Below are 25,075 nucleotides of genomic sequence, written 5' to 3'. Positions count from 1 at the left end.
GATGACAACAAAACAACAACAACAACAACAATTTCAAGTCGCAAACACATGGGAGGGATGGTAGGAAAAGCAAGCTGTGAGGCTCGGTGAGGGACTGCAACCAAGCTCATTTATCGGCATAGCAAAATGACATTTTCTAAAACAAGCTAAATGAATTACTCGCCTTGACACTCCCAAAGGGAGAAGAAGGGGAAACGGACAGAAAATGACATATTGCAGCCTTCCCAGCGTGCTACGAATGAGCAGCTCTGATGGAGAGGCAGGATGCTGGCCCTCCAAAGCCCTGTCATGTGATCAAGGCAAAAAAAAGCAAGCGGGCAGGCGGGCAGGCAGGGACCAACGGGATGAACGATTTCATCAGGGATGCAGTGACGGTCAGGATCCCTGACCGTTCCTTTTAACTGAAAGGGGATAGTTGGAAAGCAGGGCTAAACAGTACACCTAATCCTTAAAGCCAAAACATATGCCTGGGGTAAGGATAACAAGACTCACCACGAGTCTCGCCATAGATAGAGTGGGTGTCAAATAGATTGCTTTTTAAAGATGGGGGTGCTCTTTAGGTTCTTCAGTTTATGGCAAAGGTGGGGTGGGAGACAAAGTAAGGCCCAGGGGCTCCGTGACCTCTTTCGAGGCATTTTGGGCAGCCCATGTGGGCTCCCACAGCATCCTGGGGACAGAAAATTGGCCCTCAGGTCTGCCAACCTTGTCCGTCCTCCGTTTATGTTTATCGTCATCTAGGTGTCTACTTGGAGAACAAGGCCCATTGACCTAAATAGGTGCTCCAGCCAGGGAAGTAAGCATAACCTTGCAGCCATGCGGCATTCTGTGTTGTCTCTGAGCAAGGTCTGCATGGACTATGAGAATCCCAGGCTTGGTTGGGTAACAGCCCTCATCAGATGTAAAGGAGCATTTGATTGTTCATGTCAAAGCCTTCGGAGCCCCCTCTTGTGTTCAGAAATCTCTCTTTGTCACTGGCTTGCAAAAAAAACTAAGTGCAATTCTTGGACACGAACAGAATAAATGCACAACCCATGGCCCTGGAAGAAACATCTCACTGGAGCAAAACTATCTGCCAAATATAGCTTTGTGGGCTAGAGACTCCAGATCCCAGGGGACAGAAGAAGACAGGTCAGCATGCAAAAGCTCTGAAGTGGAAAATTCTTTAAGTGGGGCTGTGCCATGATCAGCACCACACTGTGCCCAGTGCTAGACAGACAGTCCACTCATTCATGTAAAACGATAGTCCAGTGTGACCCGGTGTGTCCTATGGACAGGCACGAGTTTGGTGCACCTCCACCCAAATCAGGAGCAGGCATAGCTAAGTAGGAGAGCTATCGCAGAATCAGAGAAGCATGGAGTTGGAAGGGGCTTATAAGGCCATCGAATCCAACCCCCTGTTTGGTGCAGAGACCCAAATCAAAGGATATGTGCAAAACGTTTGTCCAGTTTGCTCCAGCTATGTTGCTGGAGATATGTTTTCATTGATACCTGCCTCTGCATTTTGGAAACAAATTTGTCTCACGCACGCACAAGGCTTACCGAGCACCAGCACAACATTTTTAACAGATTCCATTTTCAGTGAACGCACTGGAAGATGGAGAACATAAAAATAGCTACCTTTAGCTTGTTATTCCTCCTTGCCTCTGTTGTCTTTCCATTACTATGTGCCAGTTCTTAAAGAGCGCAGTATTTTGTAATACAGTACACAGTATCACTCCAGGACGAGATGGTTGGACAGTGTCATCAAAGCGACCAACATGAATTTGCCCAAACTCCAGGAGGCAGTGGAAGACAGGAGGGCCTGGCGTGCTCTGGTCCATGGGGTCACGAAGAGTCGGACATGACTGAACGACTAAACAACAACATACAGTATCACTAAGGCCTAGGGGACTGTGGAAGTGGTAAGCCAAAAATTAACTTTTCCAAGCTGTTTTGTCTACACCAAAACCATCATCTTCCCTTTCAGTTCAGCACTAGTTCAAAATCGAACCTTCCAGAGTAGGCAACAGTGCTGTGTTCCCTGGGAACAGACTTGTCTCATACAGATGGATCTGGTTTCAGATCGATGAGCAAAATGTTTGCCCCTGCACAGTTTGTGAATGATCCATCATTAGAGACTAGCACAGTTGTTCTGCACAATCACACTACATACATATGTAGAAAACCAGTGACATCTTGTGGTAAACCTCAGCAGTGCTTTCTCAGAGTCACTGTAACTGGTCTACTCTGTGCTTCTCTCAAGTAAGGACAGTTCCATTTGATTCAGTACTTCCCATCATGCTACAAAGCGAACTGCCTTGTCTATTTTGACTCCCCTGGCAGTTTAAGCAGAACCAAACTGCTATAACTCTGAATTGTAGACACACAAGTCTTCTAAAAAAACGTGTCTCTGAAATATAGCTGGGCAAAAGACAGCCCTCTAGGTATTACTGGGTTAGGATTCCTGTGATTATTCAGCACTGGTTATGCTGGCTAGGGATGATGGGATTTGTAGTCCAACGTCATCTAGAAGGATACACTTTGTGCACACAGATTTATTTGCTAATGCATGCAAATGGCTGTCTTCTTGTCCCTCCCTGTTTTTGCTGCTCCCACTCAACCTGCTCCAAAGCAAAGCCCTCGTGCAATCTTTTTCAACCTCAAAACTTCCATATATGTTAGGGTCCAATTCCCATTATCCCCCAACACATCTGGGATGATGGAGATTGTAGCTGAATACATAGGAAAATCACCAGGTTGTGGTAGTCAGTTCAAAATGTTTGAACCGTCCCAAGCATAAATGTAAAAGTGCCAAATCTGGGCCGGGAGAGAAGGGTGCATCCTCTAGCAGATATTTCTGAAATGCTATTTAACCCAGATTCATAATTCTAGCCACTTTGGCTCATTTCTCCTGCTTTTTACTAATTTCACCCACCAATTCAGCCTTCTCAAGGTTTCGGAGAGAATGTCACATTGGTTAAGGGGAGAAAAAACGTTCCCAGATTAGTTCAGACAAGAGAGTTATACAATTAAGGCCTCAAATTGCAGAGAGCTGTTAAAAAATATTGTCCTTGATTTATTATACTCCTGCTTCTCTGCCAGCCCTGCAAATGACCCAATTAATCAAGAATATGCTCATACAGTCTGACAATACCCTTTCCACAGTGTCTCTTGGAGGAAAGTTACTAAATCTCCCATTGGAAGAGTTGTGTGCTTTTTTCCAACCCTCCACCGGTCAGTTTCCCCACCCATGTATCTATGTGTTGGGTTGTTTGAGGTGATCCTAAAAGTGACACCAATGCCATATAAAACAGAAGGTGTCATCTATGGGCTTTGTAGACCTGATTTTTTGAGAAACCTTTCTCTCCACCTTTTCACACACTGTGTGTGTGAAAGATCTTCAGTGAGATCTGTCTTGCATTTGTTGTTGTTTAGTCGTTGAGTCGTGTCCGACTCTTCGTGACCCCATGGACCAGAGCACGCCAGGCCCTCCTGTCTTCCTCTGCCTCCCAGATTTGGGTCAAATTCATGTTGGTTGCTTCGATGACGCTGTCCAACCATCTCATCCTGTGTCGTCCCCTTCGCCTCTTGCCCTCACACTTTCCCAACATCAGGGTCTTTTCCAGGGAGTCTTCTCTTCTCATGAGATGGCCAAAGTATTGGAGCCTCAGCTTCAGGATCTGTCCTTGCAGTCCAGGGGACTCTCAAGAGCCTCCTCCAGCACCACAATTCAAAAGCAGCAATTCTTCGGCGATCAGCTTTTACTATTCGGACCTTTGTCGGCAACATGATGTCTCTGCTTTTGAAGGAAGGAAGGAAGGAAGGAAGGAAGGAAGGAAGGAAGGAAGGAAGGAAGGAAGGAAGGAAGGAAGGAAGGAAGGAAGGAAGGAAGGAAGGAAGGAAGGAAGGAAGGAAGGAAGGAAGGAAGGAAGGAAGGAAGGAAGGAAGGAAGGAAGGAAGGAAGGAAGGAAGGAAGACATTTCTCCTTGTCTGTCACTGAGATTTCAGAGAGCTGTGTATGAATGGGGAGACTTATAAATGATAATGTCATGGATTAAGGCAACCAAGAGGCCGCTTCAGCCTGAGCCTCCCAGAAATGTTCTAAACCTTGTTAACCAGTGGCTCCTTTGTGAATCCATACAGCTACGATCATGCCTTGTTTAGGAAGAAAGGGAGATTTCAGACAGTAAATCAAAAGATGCCTAATTGCCTAACTTGACAGCTTGTTATGGCTTGCGGCAACATAAACTATGATGGAAGCTAATAACCCGTTGGCACTGAAACGTTTGATGCATAACACAATTGAACGGAGCTGCACATGGCATTTGTTTCAAATGACCATTGACTAAATTGCTTTGGATCTTATTTAACAGATCCATCAACATGATGAAATGGCCAGTCACAAATCAAACAGATGAACAAGAGCAAGGAGGGAGGGCTACTGGAGAGGGTTAATGTGTTTACTACATACAAGTTTAACTTAGGAATAAAATAGATTTTTCAATGAACTCTATGATACTCTCCAGCTGGGGAGGAGATTGTTTGGAGAAATGTCAAGTATGCCTGACTTTACTAGAACATGTTGTAATGTCCCCCCCCCCTTCATACTCTGGGTCTCACTGAAAAACTTGCTTGCCTGCTTGCCTGCCTTCCTTATGTATTTATTTCTTTATATATTTATTTTTGCCCTGCCTTTCTCCTTAAAAAAAAAAACCAAGGTGGCTTACATCATTAAAAGACAGTATTTCAAGCTAAAAACCGTAAGTATACAAATACAAAAAACAAAGAAATACCACACTAAAAGACACTAAACAAAATCAATACTAAAAATACATTTAAAAGCAACAAGGCACAAAAGTACATTTTTAAAAAAAAAACCCTCTCAGGCAGATAATCACTAAGAAAAATCCTGCCTGAAGGGGAAAAAAAAGGTCTTAGTCTGCTTGTGGAAGGACAGCAAAGATGAGGCCAGGCTGGCCTCTTGTGGGAGGGAGTTCCAGAGTCTCTGGGGGCAGCGACAGAGAAGGCCCTCTCCCATGTTCCCCTCTGAATGCACTTGTGAAGGTGGTGAGACTGAGAGAAAGGTCCCTCCTGATGACCTTAACACCCAGGCAGGTTTATAAAGATGTGGCCCTTGAGATACGTAGCTTTACCTGATTACCAAGTTGCTGTTCAGCTTCTCCTATGAGTGCACTTCTATTGTCAAGGTGAATGAGAAGCAGCAGTGAGTATTGTCTCCTTGTGAGCCAAAATCAGCTGCTCAGGCATGTCGATGCACCTCAAGTCGCTGGGGGTGCGGTGGGCTGGATCCAAAGTGAGAAGACCTCATAAATGCCTCTCCATCAGTCTGACAGTAAACATAAAGTAACAGTGAATATATTTTTGCTCTGCTTTACAGAAGGGCTGAGATAGGACAGGCAGGATTCCTACCACTGCATCCTGAGCTTGGAAGGGATGGGTTACAACAAGTAATATAACTACCTGTAACTAGTTGTGGTTGTTGTTTTATATTTTAATGGCAAGGAAGCAATGGACAATCACCATCAAGAATCACACAGCAAGTAGCATCCATGTTACTTTACTAGTCTGACAAGTAACTAGTTACTCTCTAGTTACTCTCAACGACTACTTTTTGGAGGCAGAATGAGGGAGCTATGTGTAGCTCAGCCCCAAGCATGGACAAAACCTCTGATTTCCGTCACTGATCTTATCTATTTTTCCCACAAGAGGGAGCATGGAATTCGCTTCCAGCTTCTGCCTTATTCTGATCGTTCAAGAGAATGTGGATCACATATAAGCATTAGCCTTTGTACCTGCTCAATATAGACTTCAGACAGTCCCATATCCCTATAAGGGTCCTGATTTTATAATATACCTGACTCCATATAAAGCACTCAGAATTCTTGATAGGAAAAAAAGAGTTCTCAATCCATATGTTAGGTCAACCAAAAGGTGCAGGAGGAAGCTTTCAAAACTTCTCAAAAAGCTGACCAAGGCAGGGACTAGATGGGTAATTTGTTTCTCTGTTTGTACCATGTCTCTCCCTGTTATTTTCAATTTTTATTCTGCCACCTACATGACATTAACACTAATCAGGAGCAGAGCTGGTCTTTAGAGCATGCAGCCTATTTTGTTCAGCCAGTAGAGCTTGTGTGTTGTTGTTGTTGGGATTTTTTTGTAACATATACGGTCACAGATAAAAATGACAGGTGACAGGCCACACAAAGGCATCATCTCCCTTTATTTGTGTGGCACTATCATTCTTCTTCTCAACTTGGGGAGCTAACGGATCCTTTTGGACTTCAACTCCCAGAGTTCTTCACCATTAGCCATGCAGGCTAGGGCTTCAGGGAGCGGAAGTCCAAAACATCTGGAGACCCTGGAGACTGAAAATCCCTGGTGTCGGAGATACAGTGGTGCATCGCTAGACGATGATAATCCGTTCCACTGAAATCGCTGTTTAGTGAAATCATTGTCTAGCGAAAAGCATTTCCCCATTGGAATGCATTGAAACCTGTTTAATGCGTTCCAATGGGGAAGAATCGTCGTTGTCTAGTGAAGATCGGCCAGAGGAAAGCCGCTTTGCGAACCACGGTTCAAATTACTGCCTTGCGAAGCTTAGGTCCCGAAAACACCTGTTTGCGAGCGCGGAGGGAGCTGTCAAAATCGTCGTCTAGCAAAAATCGGTTTGCGAAGCAGGGACCAAACATTGTCCAGCGAAATTCACCCATAGGAATCACTGTTTTGCGAATCACTATAGCGATCACAAAAAGCCAATGTCTAGCAAAAAAAAACTGTCACGCAGGGTAACTATCTAGCGAAGCACCACTGTACAGCCCTATGAGCAGCCAGAATGGTAAGGGTTGTTTAACTCCGCCTAGCAAAAGGGAAGGAAAGTCTGTGCCATCCTAAAACCAAACAGACTCATTTCGCCATGAGCTTTTGTGGGTTACAATCCCATTCTTGGATCTGAGAAGCTACCGCACAAAAGCCCATGTTTATATCTCTCGGTCTTAAAGATGCTGGAGCTTACTGGCTGGATCGCTGTGTGATTTCGGTCTCTAGCTGTGGAGACAGAAGTTGAGAGTTCGATTCCCCCACTGTGCCGCCTGTGAGTAGAAGTAGCCTGTGTGGCCTTGGGCCAGCTGCACCGTCCCAGGGCACCCTAAGAAAAAGGGAATGGGAAACCACTTCTGTGTATTTTGTACCTCGAAAACCCTGGAAAGGGTCACCATAAGATAGAATTGACTTGCTGGTACATGATGATGATTATTATTATTAAAGATGCCGCAACGGATCCTTCCTCCCAGAATGAATTTTCTTCAAAGGAAACCATAGCCTTGAATTTGCAAGACCTGAACTAGGCGGTAAGACAAAATCTTTGGGAGGTCACTCATTCCTAGGTTTAATCATAAGTCGAGAAATGAGTTATGGTACATAACTTCAAAGAAGGTGATGACTCTTGCATGGGATGCTGATTTCTTAGAAGGAGGATCAGGAGAGATTTTTGGTTTTAATTCCCATCCAGTTTTGGGGAGATAGTGAAAGCTAGGGCGATGTAGACGCAGTATCAGAGCAGGACCCCTGGGGGAGACCAGGGTTCAAATCCCCGGTTGGTCTGGAAACCGCACCTTGAACATCTCAGATACCTCCAAAACCCTCTTAGGGCTGTCCTAAGTCGGGGTCACTTTGAGAACACCGTCACATAAAGACGTTTTGGAGGATATGGTCTACCTCCCTTGAATCTGGCCAGTTGGAAAGGAAAACCTCCGAAAAGGACAACCTGCTGGCCAGGAAATCTGAGCAAGCGAGGATCTGCCTCCCGGCCGCAGAAGAGGCAACTCCTCGGTGGCCTCTCCAGGGAGGGGCTTCTACCCCCCCTCCTCCTCCCAGGTTGGGGCAACCAGGCTTCGCTCTCCTCCCGACAGGCAGAGACCCAGCCGGAGCCCCGGAAGGGTCGCCCGCCCCTGAAATGCTAATGGCCGGGCGCCACCTCCGCCTCCCATAAAACCCCGGCCGGAGGCAGCGCAGGTGGGGCGGCGGCAGCCATGCAGAGAGACGGCCCGGCCCGCGATCCTGCCCTGCACCTGCTGACTTCCTACTTCATCGACAGCATCCTCAGCAGCCGGAGCCCCTGCGCCGGCCAGCACGGTGAGGGGCGAGGCGGGGGGTGGGGGGGAAAGAGGGAAGATTTAGTGGGACCCCCCCACCCACACACCGCTCCCTCTCCAGACAGGAAAAGGTCTGCGAGGCACAGCCTGAAATCCCCAGGAGGCGGCTCCGATCCTCCTACGCGGTGCCCGCTCAGGATTTCACCCGGGAGGGAAGGGATGTGCCCCGCTAGGTTTGTCCCATGGAATGGTGAGGGGGGGGAATACGTTCTCCCCCTCTCGCAATCTCTGTGCCCTTGCTGGCTGCTGCGATCATCCTACATACAAATCCTGAACACGTGGACTCCCCTCGATTTAAGGGCACTCGCAAATATCAAAAGTATAGGATTTGTACTTTAAGCGTAACTTTACGTGGCGCCCTCGGTGCTCACCTGGCACCTGCAGGCGGACTTGCCAAAGAGAAGGGGAGGGATTGGGGGGGGGACGGGACGCACCTTGCCCTTAAAGCTTTTGCATCCTATGGACGCGAACAAACCTTACTTCTTTGTCGGGCTGCTCCGTTTTCTGTGACCCAAGTCTCTCTATTGGTCTTTTCCCTTCCGAGGCAAACCCGTCTAGGAATTGGGGTCCTGCCGGTGAGCCCCGCTCTCCTCCCGCGCGCGATCCTGAAGTCCTTTTGCGCTGCGCAAGCCGCCCCTGGGTCGGTCTTGGAGGGTGCGCGTAAAACTTGGAGGCGAGTCTCTCCCCCGTTCCTCGCGCAACCGCCTCCCCAAAACTAAAACTTTCTCTTCCCCCCTCCCCTCTCTCTGTCTGTCTCTCTCTCTCCCTGTCCTCGCCCCCACCCAAGGCGGAGACCCCGCCGAGCCGCGGAAGCTGCCCGAAGCCCTGCCGTCGGCGAAGGAGTCCTGCCCGCCTGCGCGGGTCAGCGCGGACTCAGAAGCGCAGGAAGGCGGCCGGGCGGCGGCGGCGGCGGCGGGTGGGAGCCGCGCCGGCTGCCCGGCCGGGCGAATCGCCGCCGAGCCCAGAGCCGTCCGAGCCGCCGAGGAAGGAGCCGGGCTGGGGCCGCTGAAAAGGAAGCAGCGCCGATACCGAACCACCTTCAGCAACTTCCAGCTGGAGGAGCTGGAGCGGGCTTTCTGCAAGTCTCACTACCCGGACGTGTTCACCAGGTAGGGGGAGGGTGCGGGGGAGGTGGCGGGGGGGGGAGGCAGGAAAGGACCCCCCCCCCAATAGCGTCTAAACTCCTGGCTCGGCAGCAGTGAATGGAAGTGTGTTTTTAAAGCTGGGGGAGGAGGAGGAGGAAGAGGAGGATGCCCTTAACCCCTTGCCCCCAGCGGTTGGTGTCCTTCTGTGCCATCAATTCACCTCCGGGACTTAAGGCCACCCCATGGATGAGCCATCTCCCAAACGCCTTGTCCTCAAACGCCCTGGCTCAGCTCTTGCAAACCCCAAGCTGTCCTTCCGGGAGTCAATCCGTCTTGGATCGGGTCCTTCTCTTTTCCCACCAGTATTGCCTTTTCCAGAGAATCCTACCTTCTCCCGGTGTGCCCGAAATAGGACAGCCAGCTTCAGTTTCAAGATTTTTTTGCCTCTAGAGATAGTTTAGGCTGGATTTTATCTAGGACCCACTTGTCAACTTTTCTGACAGGCCAGGGTATCCATCCAGAAAGCTCTCCTCCAGCACCACATTTCAAATGGATCATTTTTTTAAAAAATGCCAGCTTTCTTTGCTGTCCAGCTCTCACACCCCTACCTGGTGTATTAGCCTCGGCTAATTGAGGTCAATTGACAAGGTGCTGGGGCCATGTTTGGGTGACATGCCTCATGATGCACTCGAGGGTGCAAGTGAGGTGGTCCCCATCAGTTAGCCACAATCAGCTGCTGACAGCGATGCAGACCTTGCAGGAACGGCATGAAGAGCCTGGCTGGAGAAGCATAAGATTCATGAACAAAGGAGGAGGAAGCGCCTCTCCCTCCAATTTTAGTTCTCCTTCACTTACGAGCAGTCAGGTGGTTATAATCTGAAGTACAGCTTTGCTATTTTATGTAGTCACAGGTTGCTTCACAAGGTGCTGGGTCCCAGGTGAAGTGGCTCAGATTCAGAAGTCCTGTTAAGTGACACAGAAATAGCATTTATTTTATTTTATTTATTTTATTTTATTTATATCCCACCTATCTGGTCGTATCAGGACCACTCTAGGCAGCTGGACCACTCTAGGCATTGCAATCCTTGAATTCGGTGCAGCTTGCCTTCGAGGAAATATGGGTATGGCTAAATTAAGGCATGCTGAGGCCCTGATTTGCATCTCCTTTAAGAAACCCTATAGTCGTCCAACAACAGTGGGGGGTGGGGATTGTTTCTAATTTTTGGAGACTCCCGGAATGACAGCCGGTGTGAAATAGTAGACAGTATGTCAGGTTAGGACTCAAGGAACCTGGGTTCAAATCCCACTTGACCATGGATACTCACTGAGAGTAAACTCCTCTTCCAACATCTGACATACCTTGAAATCTTTGTCATATGCTGGAAGCAACCCGAGGAAGCATAATAAGGTTATCCAAAACTTAGCATCTGGAACAATTCAAGGACCAAATGAGGGGCCTCGCCCCCCCAAAATTAAAGGGTTCCTTACCTCTGCGCCAGTCACAAGCTGCCTGCACTTAGCTTTTACAGCATTGCATCTGAAAGCGGGATTTAAGCCCAGGATGAACAGATAGGAAGCATTTCTTCCGAAACATAAGAGCTGGATTAGACCCCCGAATCTGTTTGGCCTAACATTCTGGCTTTAATAGCGGCAGGTGTGATCTGTCTCTCTGAGCAGTCGTGAACGGAAAAAGAAAAGTAACTGGCGCTGTCCATTGTTTGTCTCCGGCTGCTGGATTCGAAAGCTGTGCTGCTCCGGAAACTGGCGATTTGCATGAGTCCTCGTAGCCAATAGCCGCTAATATGATTAATATGATTAGTTCCATTTCTATTTCAGAGCCAATCCAAATTGGCCATTTTTCACCATCCTTGAGACTCCAGTAAAATTATGACATTGCAAGGTTCATTTTCCACAATACAGTGGCACTGTCAGTTTACAAGTCCTGATTTGGAACCAGGGTGCTTCTCATTTTCGGAATTTCTTAGGAAATAGTTCTAATTGTGTTTACACTAAAGTGTGTAAGAGCCAGAGATTATATTCCCGTTAATACTTTTACTGGATTTAAAAAGAGCAAGGGCAAACCTCAATCAGTGACAGAAAGCCTTTCCCAATCTTACAGATGTTGCTGAACTGTGAGTCCTGGTGATCCCTCACTTGTGTCTAGCCCAGCGGGACTGATGGGACTTGTAGTCCATCAACCTCTGGAGAGCACAGGCTTCCCATTTGTTTTATGGACTCCTTTACCCTGAGTCACAGCAGTGGTCTCCTTATTCTAGTATGATTGACTGGCCACAGTTTTCCAGGATTTCAGGAAAAATTCATTGCGACCTGGAGGTTCCTGGAATTGCACCGTGGTCTCCCAAGGAGACCCCAGGCTGAATTCTGCCTTTGCTTTCTGCCCAAGCATTAACCAACAAAGGCCTATAAAGTTTTGGGAAGGCAAATTGTTTGCAGAATGGATGGAGGAGAGATCTGCTAACTCCCCTCTCCCCCCCCCAGCTTCCAAAAGCACATTTATCTCCCCTCTGGCCATATGGCTTTCAAAACTCATCTAATCATCATCATCATATAATAATTAAGTCAGTTCTGACAGGGCAACCCTTTCCAGAGTTTTCCAGGTAGAGAGTACTCAGAAGTAACTTACCCTTCCCTTCTTTGGGGGGTACTCCAGGACTGTACAGCTTGCCCAGGGCCACACAGGCTGGCTCTGCTCACAGAAGGCATAGTGGGGAATTGAACCCCCCAACCTCTGACTCCTCAGACAGATGCTTAAACCACCGAACTATCCTCTAGGGAAAGGAAAATAGCCTCAATGCAATCTTGGTTGGGAGGGGGGAAGGAAGGCAGAGTAATTTCATCAGATTTCCCAGTCCTGATGTTCCCCTTGCCAGATGCACTCCCAAAAAGGAATGGTCAAGCTTCAACTGGGACCTGCCCATAATAGCATTTGGTTGCATTTAGCTCTGGCTAACAGGTGATATTTCCATTCATCTCGGCAGGAAAGGGAGAAACAAGGAGACCAGTCCTCTTGGTCTGTTTGTTCATTTTAAAGCCAAGAGCTCAGAATTCAGTAAACCTCCTCCATTCATGACGGTTCAGTGTGACAGTGTTTCTTATTTGCCCCCCGCTCCCAACTCTAGGTAGCTCTGCGCTGTCCAATAATTCAGCCTGTGATTAAAGACAAAAATGCATGTAACTGAAACCAAGCACAAATAATTTGTTGATCTCTGCCTACACATCTCTCCCCTTCGTTTGTTATTATTACCATGGCCCATTTAAGACTGTAGGCTCTTTGGGGGCAGGGGCCTGTTTTCTCACCCTATACAAAGCCCAAAATTAGGAATTTGTAGGAATGAGAGTAAGGTACTTGAAGCCACCCAAATGTGTCTGGGTTTTTAATTTGCAGGGAGGAACTGGCAATGCGGCTGGAACTCACAGAAGCCAGAGTGCAAGTAAGTGACGGACCCTTCTCAAATAACTTGTTACGGTGGTGCAGTTCTACATATAGATCTTTGTTTCCCTGAGAAAGTAGAAAGGAAATTAAGAAAGGCTCTCCTTTGTTCAATATCAAATGGATTACAGAAGAAATTATAAAAATGTTTTGGCAAGTTCCTTTATGGAGAAAGATGGGCAAAAATATTTTGAATTAATTTAAATTAATTAATATAGTTTGAATTAATTAATTAATTAATTCAAAATATATTTTAATTAATTCAAAATATTATTTAATTAATTCAAAATATTTTATGGAGAAAGGTGGGCACAAATTATTTATTTATTAATTAATTAATACTTTGTGCCCACTTTTCTCCATAAAAGAATCCAAGCCAGCTGACATCATTAAAAGAAGACAGCTAAAAACAATATATTTTTGCCTTATTGCCTCTATCTCTTTACACAGCCTTGGTCAATTCCTCTCCATACTTATTTCCATTTCCTTCCCAGAAAGAAAGATCTTCTTTCCTCTGACCGGCATTGTTGTCTAAACAAATCCCTGCTTTCTTGACGAACATTGCATAGTCTTCATTATGGCAATGACTCCCTCCAAAAAAGCTCTTGCTGTTCCTTTTATCATTATCGTTGTCAGCCATCATAATTGTTTTTCCCTTCATCTGGAAAGCTTAGGGCAGCATGTATGGTTGTATCCCCCAACACCCATTGCATGTTATCCTCAGGTCAACCTTGTAAGGTACAAATCCTTTCCTTAAAGAAGCAGTAACTGAAATCCAATAGGAAGTCACAGCTAGAGTAGACCCACTGCATCAATGGGAATTGGGTGAGTCCCCTCTGTAAGTTCCATTCATTCACTGGGCCTAATTTAGTTGTGATTACCACTGGATTTTGACGCGTAACAGAACTGCCAATGATGAGTTTAACAACAGGCCCTGGAACAGATAATTTAAAGTGGGTCATCATGAGCTATAGTTCTAGAGTTCTAAGATGATGAGGATGATAACAATGATGGTTAAGCTTTTTGCCTTTCAATTTTGGAAGGTCTGGTTTCAAAACCGGAGGGCAAAGTGGAGAAAACGAGAAAAAAACGAGATTTTGGGGGCCATGCCTGGCATCTCCTTGACACCCCCCTTGGGGATGTACCTGGACGTTCCACTGAGTCAAGCACCTCTCCTGGACCCCTCTTGGAGGACGGTGCCCATTTCCACACTGGCACTGCCATCTGTAGCGCCCACTATGAGTCCTGCAACCTTGACACCCTTTGGCTTCGGCAGTCTCACCTGGACCTCCCTTTTCCGGAATCCAGTTTTAAGTCCTCAGCTGGGAAGGTAAGGATGTTACCAATGCATGGATTATACTCATGGGGCGGGAGGGGAGAGGTGTCTGTGAAATTACAGTACAAAATTACAGTATCAAATACAGACTCCTGTTGGGATTTTCCTCCAGAATAATTTGTACAAATTGCTGCAGATCGTACCTGATTAACGAGGTGACAGTGACATGCCTAGTCACAGTGATCTCCAGGCCCTGGGGATGGGATTTTCAGAATTAATGAACTCCTTGTCCCATAAACCAGTGGGAAACATAGACACACACACAGCCAAATTATGGGCCTAGAAGCCCTCAAGCTGGCAAGGGACACAGTAGCCCTCTTGCCTCCATGCTGTTCCTGTGCTGCTTTTCTGCACCCATAGAAAAGTGCCCCACTGAACCATGGGAATCACAAGGACTAAAACTGGCCAAGTGTTGCCTAGAGGAACATGTTCTGATGGAGGCTGCCTCCATAGAGAGGGCTCCACCTCCTTCCTCTTGGAAGGTTCCCAGAAATCTATAGAACTCAAAGAGCTTTTTCAAAGTTTTTCACATCAAGTTCCTCTTCCCCCCTCACCCAGTTGATTTTTCATCTTCCATACAAGAGAACATGTGAAAAAACATAAATGTACCTGTTTGCAGTGGAGAACCAGATGTACCAATAGGTAGAGAGAAGCAAGAATGAGATTTGGGGTCTTCTTGAAAAGCACCAATTTCTTAATTAGCTCATTTAGAAGTATTGTATTGTTATTCTGATGCTGGGAAAGTGTGAAGGCAAGAGGAGAAGGGGATGACAGAAGACGAGATGGTTGGACAGTGTCATCGAAGCGACCAACATGAATTTGACCCAACTCCGGGAGGCAGTGGAAGACAGGAGGGCCTGGCGTGCTCTGGTCCATGGGGTCACGAAGAGTCGGACATGACTTCACGACTAAACAGCAACAATTGTTATTCCCCCGAATGGGGAGAGATGCTTGACAGATTTCCTCCCTCCCATATCCAGACAACTTGTCTGCCAGCCTGAGTGTGTGAGGAATTTCATTTCTTCCTTTGCTTCAGGCAGCAAAGCCATCTTAGGCCAGGGCTCCTGCAGTTTTAAGCATCGTTTCAACCAGATAAATAGAGTCTGACCTTCAACTAGCCGTAGATGCTTGACATTATAACTGCAGAGTAATTATATGAAAACAAGGAAGAACTGTTAACATGATCTGAATTGGAACCAAAACTCTGAGCATCAGAATTTGGGGGTTTTATACGGTGCAGCTTGTGATTTTTCCAAGGCTTTCTCTCTCTTCTTGTTGCTGTCCTTGGTGCTGAACAGAAGGTGTTGTTGAAAGTGCTGTTATGGAAAACCGGACATCATATTTGACATCTGGGGTGTTGTGAGCCTGGGCCGTTTGTCACTGTGTGCTTTTTATCGTGGAGCACTGCAAATGGGCTTAAGCATGGGGTGTCTTTTTGGAAGAATTATATTCCAGGCACTATCTGATGGGATCACTTATTTCTAAATGAAATGATAACTTGTTGCTTTGTCAGATTATGCAGATCGTATAATGACCCAGTAAGAACACAGAATTAAAGATATGAATCAAAGACATAATGCTATATCATTTTCCAGAGAAGTCACAAGGAGAAACCCTGGTTTAATGCTGCATGCAAACTTAGGAAACTGTAGCTAGTTATAACTGATGTTTACAGCAAAATTGTGTAAACATCAGCCTGTAGGCCACATTCAGCCTTTGCAGGACAGAGGGTTGCATTAATCCTGGAAGCTCTGATTTATTATTATTTTCTTCATTGCATATCCATACTCTTTTTCCTCCTCTGAGATCAAGGTGCTATATATGCTCTATTCTTCCTCTCTACCTTATCCTCATAACAACCCTGGGAATGAGGTGAAAGATTGACTGCCACAAAGACACTCAGTGAGTCTTCTGAGTGGGTGGGAATTTGAACTTGGATTTTCCAAAATCCAGGACCAAATTATACATTATGGATAACTTACCTGAAATCTGCTAATGTGCCAGAGATGTGATTCAGGTAGACATTTATGTCTCAACAGCCATATTTGTAAATGAACCCAGTATTTACCTCCTAATGACCAACCAAGAAAGGAAGCAAGCAAGCTAATTTACCAAGTGTAGGAGGTGTAGGAAGTTCTTGTTGTGACAATCAAACATTTTCAGCATTTAAGGAATTCCATTTTCTAATGATATGCTATCTATAATGTATAGCTTGGCTCTTGGTCTGACACTTTAAACTACACTATAATGCCTCTCATTGCAGAAATTGTCTCCTGCTAAAAACCAACCACAGTTTCCTTGGGTCTGGATGAAACTCTAAACTATAGTTCTTTTGGCTACAGTGGGGGAACCACAACCTGTCCTTAGTTTGAGTGGAAAGAGAACAAAGTCCAGCAGCAAACAGAGAATGTTTAATGTTGCCCCTGGATGAATATTCCCCCTCTTTTCTCGGTGGCTATGTAACCTGTGTCCAAAGGGAAAGTAGATGGGGCACATTAGCAATTTGTTTAGATTCCCATCTTTTCTCCCAAACCCTGAATCCTCATTGTGTTGACAGCCCTGAAGTGAACTACGAGCCTTTGGCTGGGCTTTTTTCCATACTGGGTCCAACAATAACTGGTCACTCAGACATTCCCTGACTCTGCTAACATCCTGTGTATTTCACATGAATTCATTCAGATAATTCTGATGCAGAAATATCAGTAAATGTCGGCCTCCTGCACCGACTTAAAAGAGGATCTTGAAGCAGGAGAAATATTGTAATGAGTTTTCAGCAAAACAAAAGTGCATTGTCTTTAGAGGTACATTATTAAGTAGTTTCTGATCAGCTAAAGTGGGTTGTGTCTGGCTGCCTGGAGGGGTTATGTTGCCTGAACACTGCATTTTTCCATGCTAAGTACACTCCTCTGGGTGTGAAACTTACTGATTTCACTTATTTCTGATTAGACACTATATGTAAAAGAGCTGACAATAAAACTGCCTTTGCCTGAACCCCTACTTGGGAGTAAGGAAGTTGAGGAGTCTCAGTCTGCATTTGGAAGCAGGTCTGGGTGCCTCCTGGGTGAAGGTGCAGATCAGAACAGAACGTGATCATCCTTCCAGTTTTGCATTTCTCTGAACTTTGCCATGCATTCCTCAGCTTCAGAAAGGCACCAATACCTTTAGGCAAACATTGTGGTAAAGTGACTATGCAAATGTGTTTCACCATAACATTTATATAGGGTCCTAAAACATACAGACTTGTATAAGGGTTAGTTGGTTTTAATTAATTAAATTAATTAATTTAATTAATTGATTTGATTTCTGTCAAATTAATTAAATTTAACCCTAACCCTAACCCTATCTATTTATATCTAATTAATTAATTAATAATTAAATTTTGGTTTTTTATTTAACATCCCCATTGCACTGAAGATGAATGCAGAAAAATGATGGGGCGGATGTATGAATCACCACAGATGAAACTGACCCCCTCTGGAAATAGCCTGATGGATCCACCCCTGCTTGAGAGTAATCTAACTGAATTCAGTCAGGGGGTTGGGGGGTAGGAGGCATGGAAGGGAACAGTCTTCCTTAACCTGACTTTCCGTAAGTAGAGTGGGGCTGCCCATTTCCGTTCTCTCCAAAACAAGGGGCTGTGTTACTGCACAACATTACTAATAAACATGGAGCGGGGATGATCTGGTTCCTCAGCAGAGCACAATTCTTTGAGCGGGCACCCTCCAGAGTTCTTGAAGGACCACTCCCGTCCCTCAGCCTCCACAGGAAGTAGCAGACTGAAACCTCCGAGAGGATACCAGGTTGGGGTCATTTGCTCTAAAAGGTCTTGAAGCAAATCAGCAGGCTTTCCCAGGTGAATTTTATAGATCTTTGAAGAAGCCAACCTTTTTTTCCTAAAGAGCCTTGACCTTCTCTTTCTCTCCCAATGAATATAGGTTCCTCGGGGCTTTAAACCCTCTCGTGACCACCGCGTCCATTCTCATGAAAGCTCCCGGACCCCCAGCAGACCCCGCCGTGACGGCCTTTGCCAATCCTCTCCCGGCTGAAATCAAAGCATCCAGTATCACAGAGCTGAGACTTAAGGCAAAAGCACCTTCGGCCCAGCCGGTTCCTTCCCTGAGCCTTGCGCCTCCTGTCGCCCACTCGCACAAGTGCTAGCTCTCTTTGGCGAGGGACTACGGTCGGGTCCAAGCAACGCCATCTCACCCCAGATGGACCCAGTGCGGAAAAGCGGGTGAAGAAAACCCACCCAAAGACATCCAAATGGCCTCACTGTAGAAAAAAAACAAAACAGAACGCCAAAGCATTGTAACCATTTAATCTATTCCATCTGTTAATCCCATCCAAAGCTAATTTTGAGACTGAGTTCCTTATAAAAGAAATAAAGTTGGATAAGAACCACACATGCAAGGAAAGTTTGTGTTAAAATACTAAATAAAGAGCAGCTGTAGTGGGGACTGTTTTTTTTAAAAGCGGAAATCATTTGCTGGAAGAGTTTTATATGCATGTTAGCATTCTAACATCAAGCATTTTGTAAGCAACCTTTAAATTGCTCTGTGACATACAACCATAACATCAGGCTGACTGCCCTGGCCAGAGGGTGGAGCTTGCAAATAATTAGTTACCAGCAACACAGTTATTCACACATAGTTGCTTTTTAGGTGAATCAGGGTGTAACCAATTCCCATTTCAGAAGCAATGTAACAAATATTTACAGTATTACTTCTTGTGTAGTGAGCAGTACTTTCCAATTACTTTCAAAACTTACTTTTAAAGGCATTTTTAGAAGTATTTTGGCAGGAATTTTTCAAGTGTGAGTCCATATTTTTTCATCAGTTCTATATGCCAAGGGAGTTACATTTTTTATCTTCAAAGATTTTTAAGTGCATTATCAGAATTGACCACTAGAGGGAAACAAAGAGCACAAACTACTTTGGCAGGCAGCTGTCCAAATGAGTTAAGACCTTGGAAAAATCAGGATCCCATCTCACTGGAACATTGCCCACAAGGAGTAGAGCTTTCCATTTTCAAACTTGTCCGTGCATAGGAGAAGGGTAAAACCAGGGATGAAGAGGGTGGGCTAAAGGAGAAAAAGAGCTACAACTTCACCACAATCCACACCTTTCTCATGAAATGGCACTTCAGGTCTCAGCAGCTCACTCTGCGGCATTTGTAGGGGAAACAATAAAAACATTTTATTATTTATTGTTGCTTGAAATTACACTGCTTTCTTCACTGCACACATACTTAGCAAGCAACAGAACAGATCAACAACAACAAAGCAACTGCCTCCAACAAAGAAAGAGAGGGAAAGGGGCACTCAGCAGAGAATCAGGCTCTCTCTGAATTCAAAGGCTCAAAGGAATGATTGGTTAATGTTGGGTAGACGGACAATCACCCCAGCCCAGAAAAATTCCTCCTAGTCACAAGTGGCAAATAAAACTCCAACAGTATACTCACCCACCTCACAATCAAATGGTTGGGAGGTATGATTAATGAGGGCAGTCCTTAAGCTTTCTTGACAGCATTTGAAATGGAAGAACTTAGAGCACAACAGAGCAAGGAAGAAAATATGGACATAGCACATTCACAAAGTTTTGCATTGTTGTATTTTGTATTTTGCAATGTTGCTTGAGCTACATGAAAAACTGTAGCATAATCGTCACATGGCAAAAAAAGGTAACGTCAACCCATGTACTTGTCCTCCCATTCTTGGGGATTGGTGAGCTTTAAAACGCTCTCCTAGCAAGCTCTAGTGTGGTCACCTTATAGCAAAAAAGCTCTTAGTCCCCCACCAAATTACAAATCCCAGAACACCATAGGACAGAGCCACAATGGCTTTGCCGGTACCAAACTGCTCTAACCAGAATCAGCCACACGCAGATCATGAATGCAAGCCCCATGGGCCAGATGAGCTCCATCCGCTAACGTTAAAGGAACGTGCCAAGGGAAACTCAGAGCTTCTCTCTTTAAAGCCTTGAAAATTCTTGGAAAACAGGTAAAGTCTCTGAAGACTGGGGAAGAACAAACTTCACCCCACCTTGAAAAGGGAGGGGGGAGCAGGTCTGGGCAATTACCGACCAATCAGCTTGAACCCAGGTGCCAGGAAAGTTTTTAGAACAGATGAGTCTGTGAGCACTTGGGAATTTTGCTTTGAATTCAGAACCCAATATGGGTTTCTTACAACTTGCATCTCTTCTTTTTGATAGAGGCACAGGCTTGGTAGATAAGGAAAATGCTGTGGATATAATGTACCTTGATTTCAGCAAGGCTTTGGACAAGGATTGGCATGATATTGTTACAGTGAAGTTGATAAAATGTGTACTAGACGGTGCTACATCTAGGAGAATTCCTAGCAGGTTCATGAGCTGTATCCAGAGAGGTTCCTTATCCTGGAGAGAAATGACAAGCGGGCACCCACATGGGTTCTATCTCGGGCCCTACGTTGTTCACTATCTTTGTCAAAAACTTGGATTGAGGGTGTGGACGGCATGCTCATCAAACTGGCAGATGCCACCAGATTTAAAGAGATAGGATGGAACCCAGTGTTATCTTAACAGGCTGGAAAAGTGAGCCAAAACAGATTAAATAAGTTTCAAAGGTGTAAATTTTGGAACAGAAAAGTAGATGCATGAATATTAGACGAGTGACAGCTGGCTCGCTTGTAGTACACATGAAAGGGATCTAGGGTCTTAGTAAGCGAACAAGCGAAACATGAATCAACAGCTACCACCACTGCTACAGAACAAATGCAATATGAGGTTACATCATCGTACGTTTAGCATCAAGGGAACCACTAGCACCACGCCATGCGTGTCAACTGAAATACTGTGTCCAGTTCTCAGCAAGGATATCAACAAGCTGGAATGTGTCCCAAGGTAGGTAAACAGGATGGCAAAATGTTTGGAACTCAGTCCTATGAGGAATGGATCCAGCATTTCACATCCCTTGTTCGAGTCATCGTCATCCCCACCGTCATCTTAGAACCACAGAACTGGAAGAAACCCTATGGATTCAGGCCCAGTGGGGACACGAATTCCCAACCTCTGGCTCTACAGCCAGAGACCTGAGCCACGGAGCTATGGCCAAGATTAAAAATAATAATTAAAAGATTAGGTTTATTAAATGATTTAAAGGAATAACAGATAAACTATATTCAGAGAATAACACAGCCATGATGGAATAAATGTGTCTTGGGTGATGTGCTAGGCATGGATGTCCCCAGTATTGTTTCCTTTAGCTGTAGAACCATCACTGAATGCTATTAAAGAAGATAAAGAGATTTTAGGTATTGGTATTAAAGACACAGCCAAGATTTCTTTATTCAGTGACAATACCATAATAACAATAGAAAATCCTTTAAAAGTTGCGGAGATGGTAAAACTATACCTAAAAGAATTTGGAGAGATAACTGGTTTACAAATACATTGGCAATCTGGTCAGAAACAACGGCGTTCAACTATAAGGAAGAGGAAAGAGAAAAAAATTAGAAAAGAAATGGATATTAATGTTCAAAAGTCTATCAAGTATTTAGGGATAAATATCCCAACCAATTTGAAAAGAGAGTATTTCAGAATTTTAAGCCACCATGTGTACATTTTTTTTCTAAGTAGACATTTAAAAATATACATGTTATCTCTTGCTATCCAGTCAGACATAAGTCTTCTATGTATTTTAATTCCAAATTAAAATGGTTAGCATTGCCTGCTTTTTTTTAAAGGAGGGGATTGGGGAGAGGGTTGGGGGGGGAGATGGAGGAGGGGAGAATGAGAGAATGTGTGAATAATAAGCCAGGTGTTTGAAGAAAAGACAAAAGTAAAGGCCCAGTAGAGTGTTCTAGCTCACAAATCTGTACAGAGGAAGAAAATTAATGTAAGAAGTATGTCGCTTAGGTTTTGAGCCCGTTAAGTCCTTTTAAAAAACAGATTAGTGCTTCAAACTTAGTCTTTTTTAAAAGAAAAAAAAGTCTGCAATCTCTTAAACAATGAGTGCCGTAATTGGGGGGAAAAGGGACTCTAAGATCAAGATGCAGATGGAGATAAAAGACTTGCCATGGAGCGCTTTCTCTTGGTTTCGTAAGCTGCAGACACACCCCTGCCTTTACTATCCGTGGGGCCAGAGCATCGAAAGAGGACACTGAATACAGACAAGAAGCAACACCATATACATTGCTTAAGTTATGTAAAGCATCCATCATTAATAAAAATGTTATGTTCTTGACTTTTTCAGCTAAGATATGGCCAAGGCTGATCTACTGAAATAGCCAGCTGGTGTATTTGGAAGTGAAAGCAAAGTTTATTACATGTTTATGTGGGCATGACTTAGGTTTCAGAAGCACTACAAGATAGTGAAGGTTGATGTGAACACTGTAAATGTCAATTTTATTCAGAAATTTAGAGCAGATTCAACAACTTAAAAGTAGCTACCAACTCTCAAGAGCCTGGTGGACAAGAACAGTTGATAATTTTCTAAAGACTCTCCAGTACAGAAACCTTGGCCCGCTTCCTTTATAAGAGACTGCCAGGGACATGACTAAACGACTAAAGAATAACAACAATACTAAAGGAGACTGTAGTTTTAATCTGCTCCAGCCAGTACCACTGTCTCTCATCCACTTTGCCCAGCAGCATGGGGGTGAAATCTCCCTCCAAGAAAAAGGTGGAAGAAAATGTGGTTCCTTCCTGAAGAAAAAGAACATTTCCTTCCAAAAAAAGAAAAAGAAAGGAGAAGTGAATAGGGTCCAGAGGTGTCATTGTTTATTTTTGTAACTCTTCCCAGTAGATCCACCTCTAGATTTTGGTGTTGTTTAAATATTGGCACTCTGGGGCAGAGCAGTAGGATAGTTTCATCCCTGCTCTTGGTTTATCCAGTCCTTCCTCCCATGTAAGAATGCAAGCAAGAAATCAATATAATGAAAGGAGACATCAACAGAGCAAATCTCTCCAGTAATGGACTAACCATTTACACTTAGAAAGATATACTGAACATAAGCAAGAAAAACTTCATTTTTAAAAAATGTTTTAATTTTTTATTATTTTTTAAAATCTGCTTTAACAAGGAGGGCTTTTAGGGAACTAGGGATATGGATTTGATATCGGTGATAAAAATGGAGCTGACAAGACACGCTTTCTCTCTCTCCCCCCATAGCAGTCTTTGGAATGAGCAGCCACGATTGTGAAGTAAAGCAGAAGAACTTCGAGACAGCTGGAATTACAGTTTCGTCTGGTTCAAAAAGGGCTGCTGGTAAAATTGTATTTCAGTGATGATCCGCTAAAGAAGAGAAATATATTGCATTTTGTAAGCATCTAGACACAGTGAGAGATTTTTGACAAAAGTTGACTTTCACACACAATTAAACAAAATAATTTCAGTTTTCTAGTTTTACAGAAGATGATCCATCCAGCATCTTATCTCTAGGCTCACAAGGATTCATATTTCTGGATGAAGACAAGAAAGGATGGTGTTATTCAACTCTCGTTCTCTGAAGAGGGTGAATAAACAAGGAATGGGAAATAAAAACATGATTCAAAATGTGGCTGAGAGTACGCAAAACCCACTGTCTAGCAAATGGCCAAAGATCCATCTCTCTCTTACTTTTCTCTTCCTCTTGCTTTAAACCAAAGAAACAAGGAAGTGGAGTATTTGCAAATATTTTGCCATTTAAGAGGCACCTTAGAAACAAAAGCTCATTTGTCTTTGCAGACAAATTGTTTTAAAGGAACTATTTAGTTCTTTATTTAGTTAAAATATTTTACCCCGCCTAAAAAAAAAGGACCCAAGGCAGTTTATAACATTAAAAAGCACAATATTAAAAGCTAGATACAGAAAATCATTCAAGCTTTAAAGAAGAATTAATGGCATTATATTAAAAATGTTAGGTAAAAGCATTACGAAAAACAGATTTAAAAGTAACAAAATATAAAGCATCCCATTTATTGTCTCCTAAATAGTCAGTCGCTAAGAAAAGCCTGCCTGAAGAGAAAAGTCTTTGCCTGCTTGCAGAAGGACAGTCAAGACCATCCTGGCTTCCTGTGGGAGGGAGTTCCAAAGTCTGGGAAGAGCAGCAGAGAAGGCCCTCTCCTGTGTGCCCAGCAAGTACAGCTAGAGGAAAAGTCACAGGAGAAAATATTGCCTGAATTAGAAAACTGGATGATCTCCGGGAAGGGTTTAAGCAATCTTTTAATGAGGAGACCAAACAAAGAGGTAGATAAATACATAAATGGTTGTGCTGTAAACGCTCTATGCAATTTTTATGTTTGAGAAACATTAACATTTTGTACTGCAAGACCCAGAAGGTCTGAGTCTTTGTGGCCAGCAGTTTCTGGGAGTTGCTATCTTATACCGTAACTTATCCAAGTTATTATTCGGAGATCGTTATGCTTGGAAAACAACAGCAAGAGAAGAGTGTTACTCTAAAGATCTGTTTGATCCCTTGTCCAATATCACTCCAGATTGCAGGACATTAGGGTAGAGGTGATTTTGCTCTCGTCCAGAAAGCTTCTTCTTTTCTAGTCTTATCTTACTCATGAAGAGCAGTGGCAATCGCTGAGATCTGTAGCAAAACCCAAGAATCTACAAGAAGCCATATGATCTCTAGAGGAGGAATGCCTGGCTTCTTCCGCAGACCCTTTTGGGACAAGGTCATCGCTGCGGGCTAAACCGCAGAAGCCTGTGCTGCAGGGTCAGAAGACCAGCAGTCGTAAGATCGAATCCACAAGACGGAGTGAGCATCCGTCGCTTGTCCCAGCTCCTGCCAACCTAGAGGTTCGAAAGCATGCAAATGCAAGTAGATCAATAGGGACCACCTCGGTGGGAAGGTAACAGCGTTCTGTGTCTAAGTCGCACTGGCCATGTGACCACAGAGATTGTCTTCGGACAAAACGCTGGCTCTATGGCTAGGAAAAGGGAATGAGCACCACCCCCTACAGTCGAACACGACTGGACAAAAAAATTGTCAAGGGGAACCTTTACCTTTACCTTTTCTTTATAGATCTCTTATGACCCAGAGATTCAGCCAGCAACCCTGGAACCTCTGAAAAATTAGGAAAAACGT

General features: G+C 44.5%; 2 protein-coding genes across 2 annotated transcripts in view; one reads left to right on the top strand and one right to left on the bottom strand.

Moving 5' to 3' along the window:
• The first annotated feature begins 7,782 nt into the window (after positions 1-7,782).
• ESX1 (ESX homeobox 1) lies at positions 7,783-22,679 on the top strand. The gene is made up of 5 exons (XM_072981099.2): positions 7,783-8,130; positions 8,938-9,259; positions 12,642-12,687; positions 13,730-14,016; positions 17,958-22,679. Exons 1-5 carry the CDS (start codon positions 8,028-8,030, stop codon positions 18,178-18,180), a joined length of 981 nt encoding a protein of 326 aa, XP_072837200.2. The 5' UTR covers positions 7,783-8,027; the 3' UTR covers positions 18,181-22,679.
• Positions 18,899-25,075, bottom strand: part of FAM199X (family with sequence similarity 199, X-linked) — a 34,648-nt gene continuing 28,471 nt past the window's right edge. The window contains exon 7 of the mRNA XM_078380589.1: positions 18,899-23,292. Coding sequence (XP_078236715.1) covers positions 23,250-23,292 — 43 coding nt within the window. The 3' untranslated portion in view covers positions 18,899-23,249. The remainder of the gene's footprint in view (positions 23,293-25,075) is intronic.

The sequence above is a fragment of the Pogona vitticeps genome, chromosome 11 (genome assembly GCF_051106095.1).
Source record: "Pogona vitticeps strain Pit_001003342236 chromosome 11, PviZW2.1, whole genome shotgun sequence".
Taxonomy (NCBI): domain Eukaryota; kingdom Metazoa; phylum Chordata; class Lepidosauria; order Squamata; family Agamidae; genus Pogona; species Pogona vitticeps.
The sequence above is the reverse complement of the archived record's forward strand: the minus strand, read 5'-3'. Positions and strand labels throughout refer to the sequence as shown.

Bases quoted from the DNA above. Each gene is read 5' to 3' on its own strand.
- ESX1 (XM_072981099.2), top strand. From the start codon at position 8,028: ATGCAGAGAGACGGCCCGGCCCGCGATCCTGCCCTGCACCTGCTGACT. The intron at 8,131-8,937 runs GTGAGGGGCGAG...CCCCCACCCAAG, and splicing joins CCCCTGCGCCGGCCAGCACG to GCGGAGACCCCGCCGAGCCG. The intron at 14,017-17,957 runs GTAAGGATGTTA...CAATGAATATAG, and splicing joins TTAAGTCCTCAGCTGGGAAG to GTTCCTCGGGGCTTTAAACC.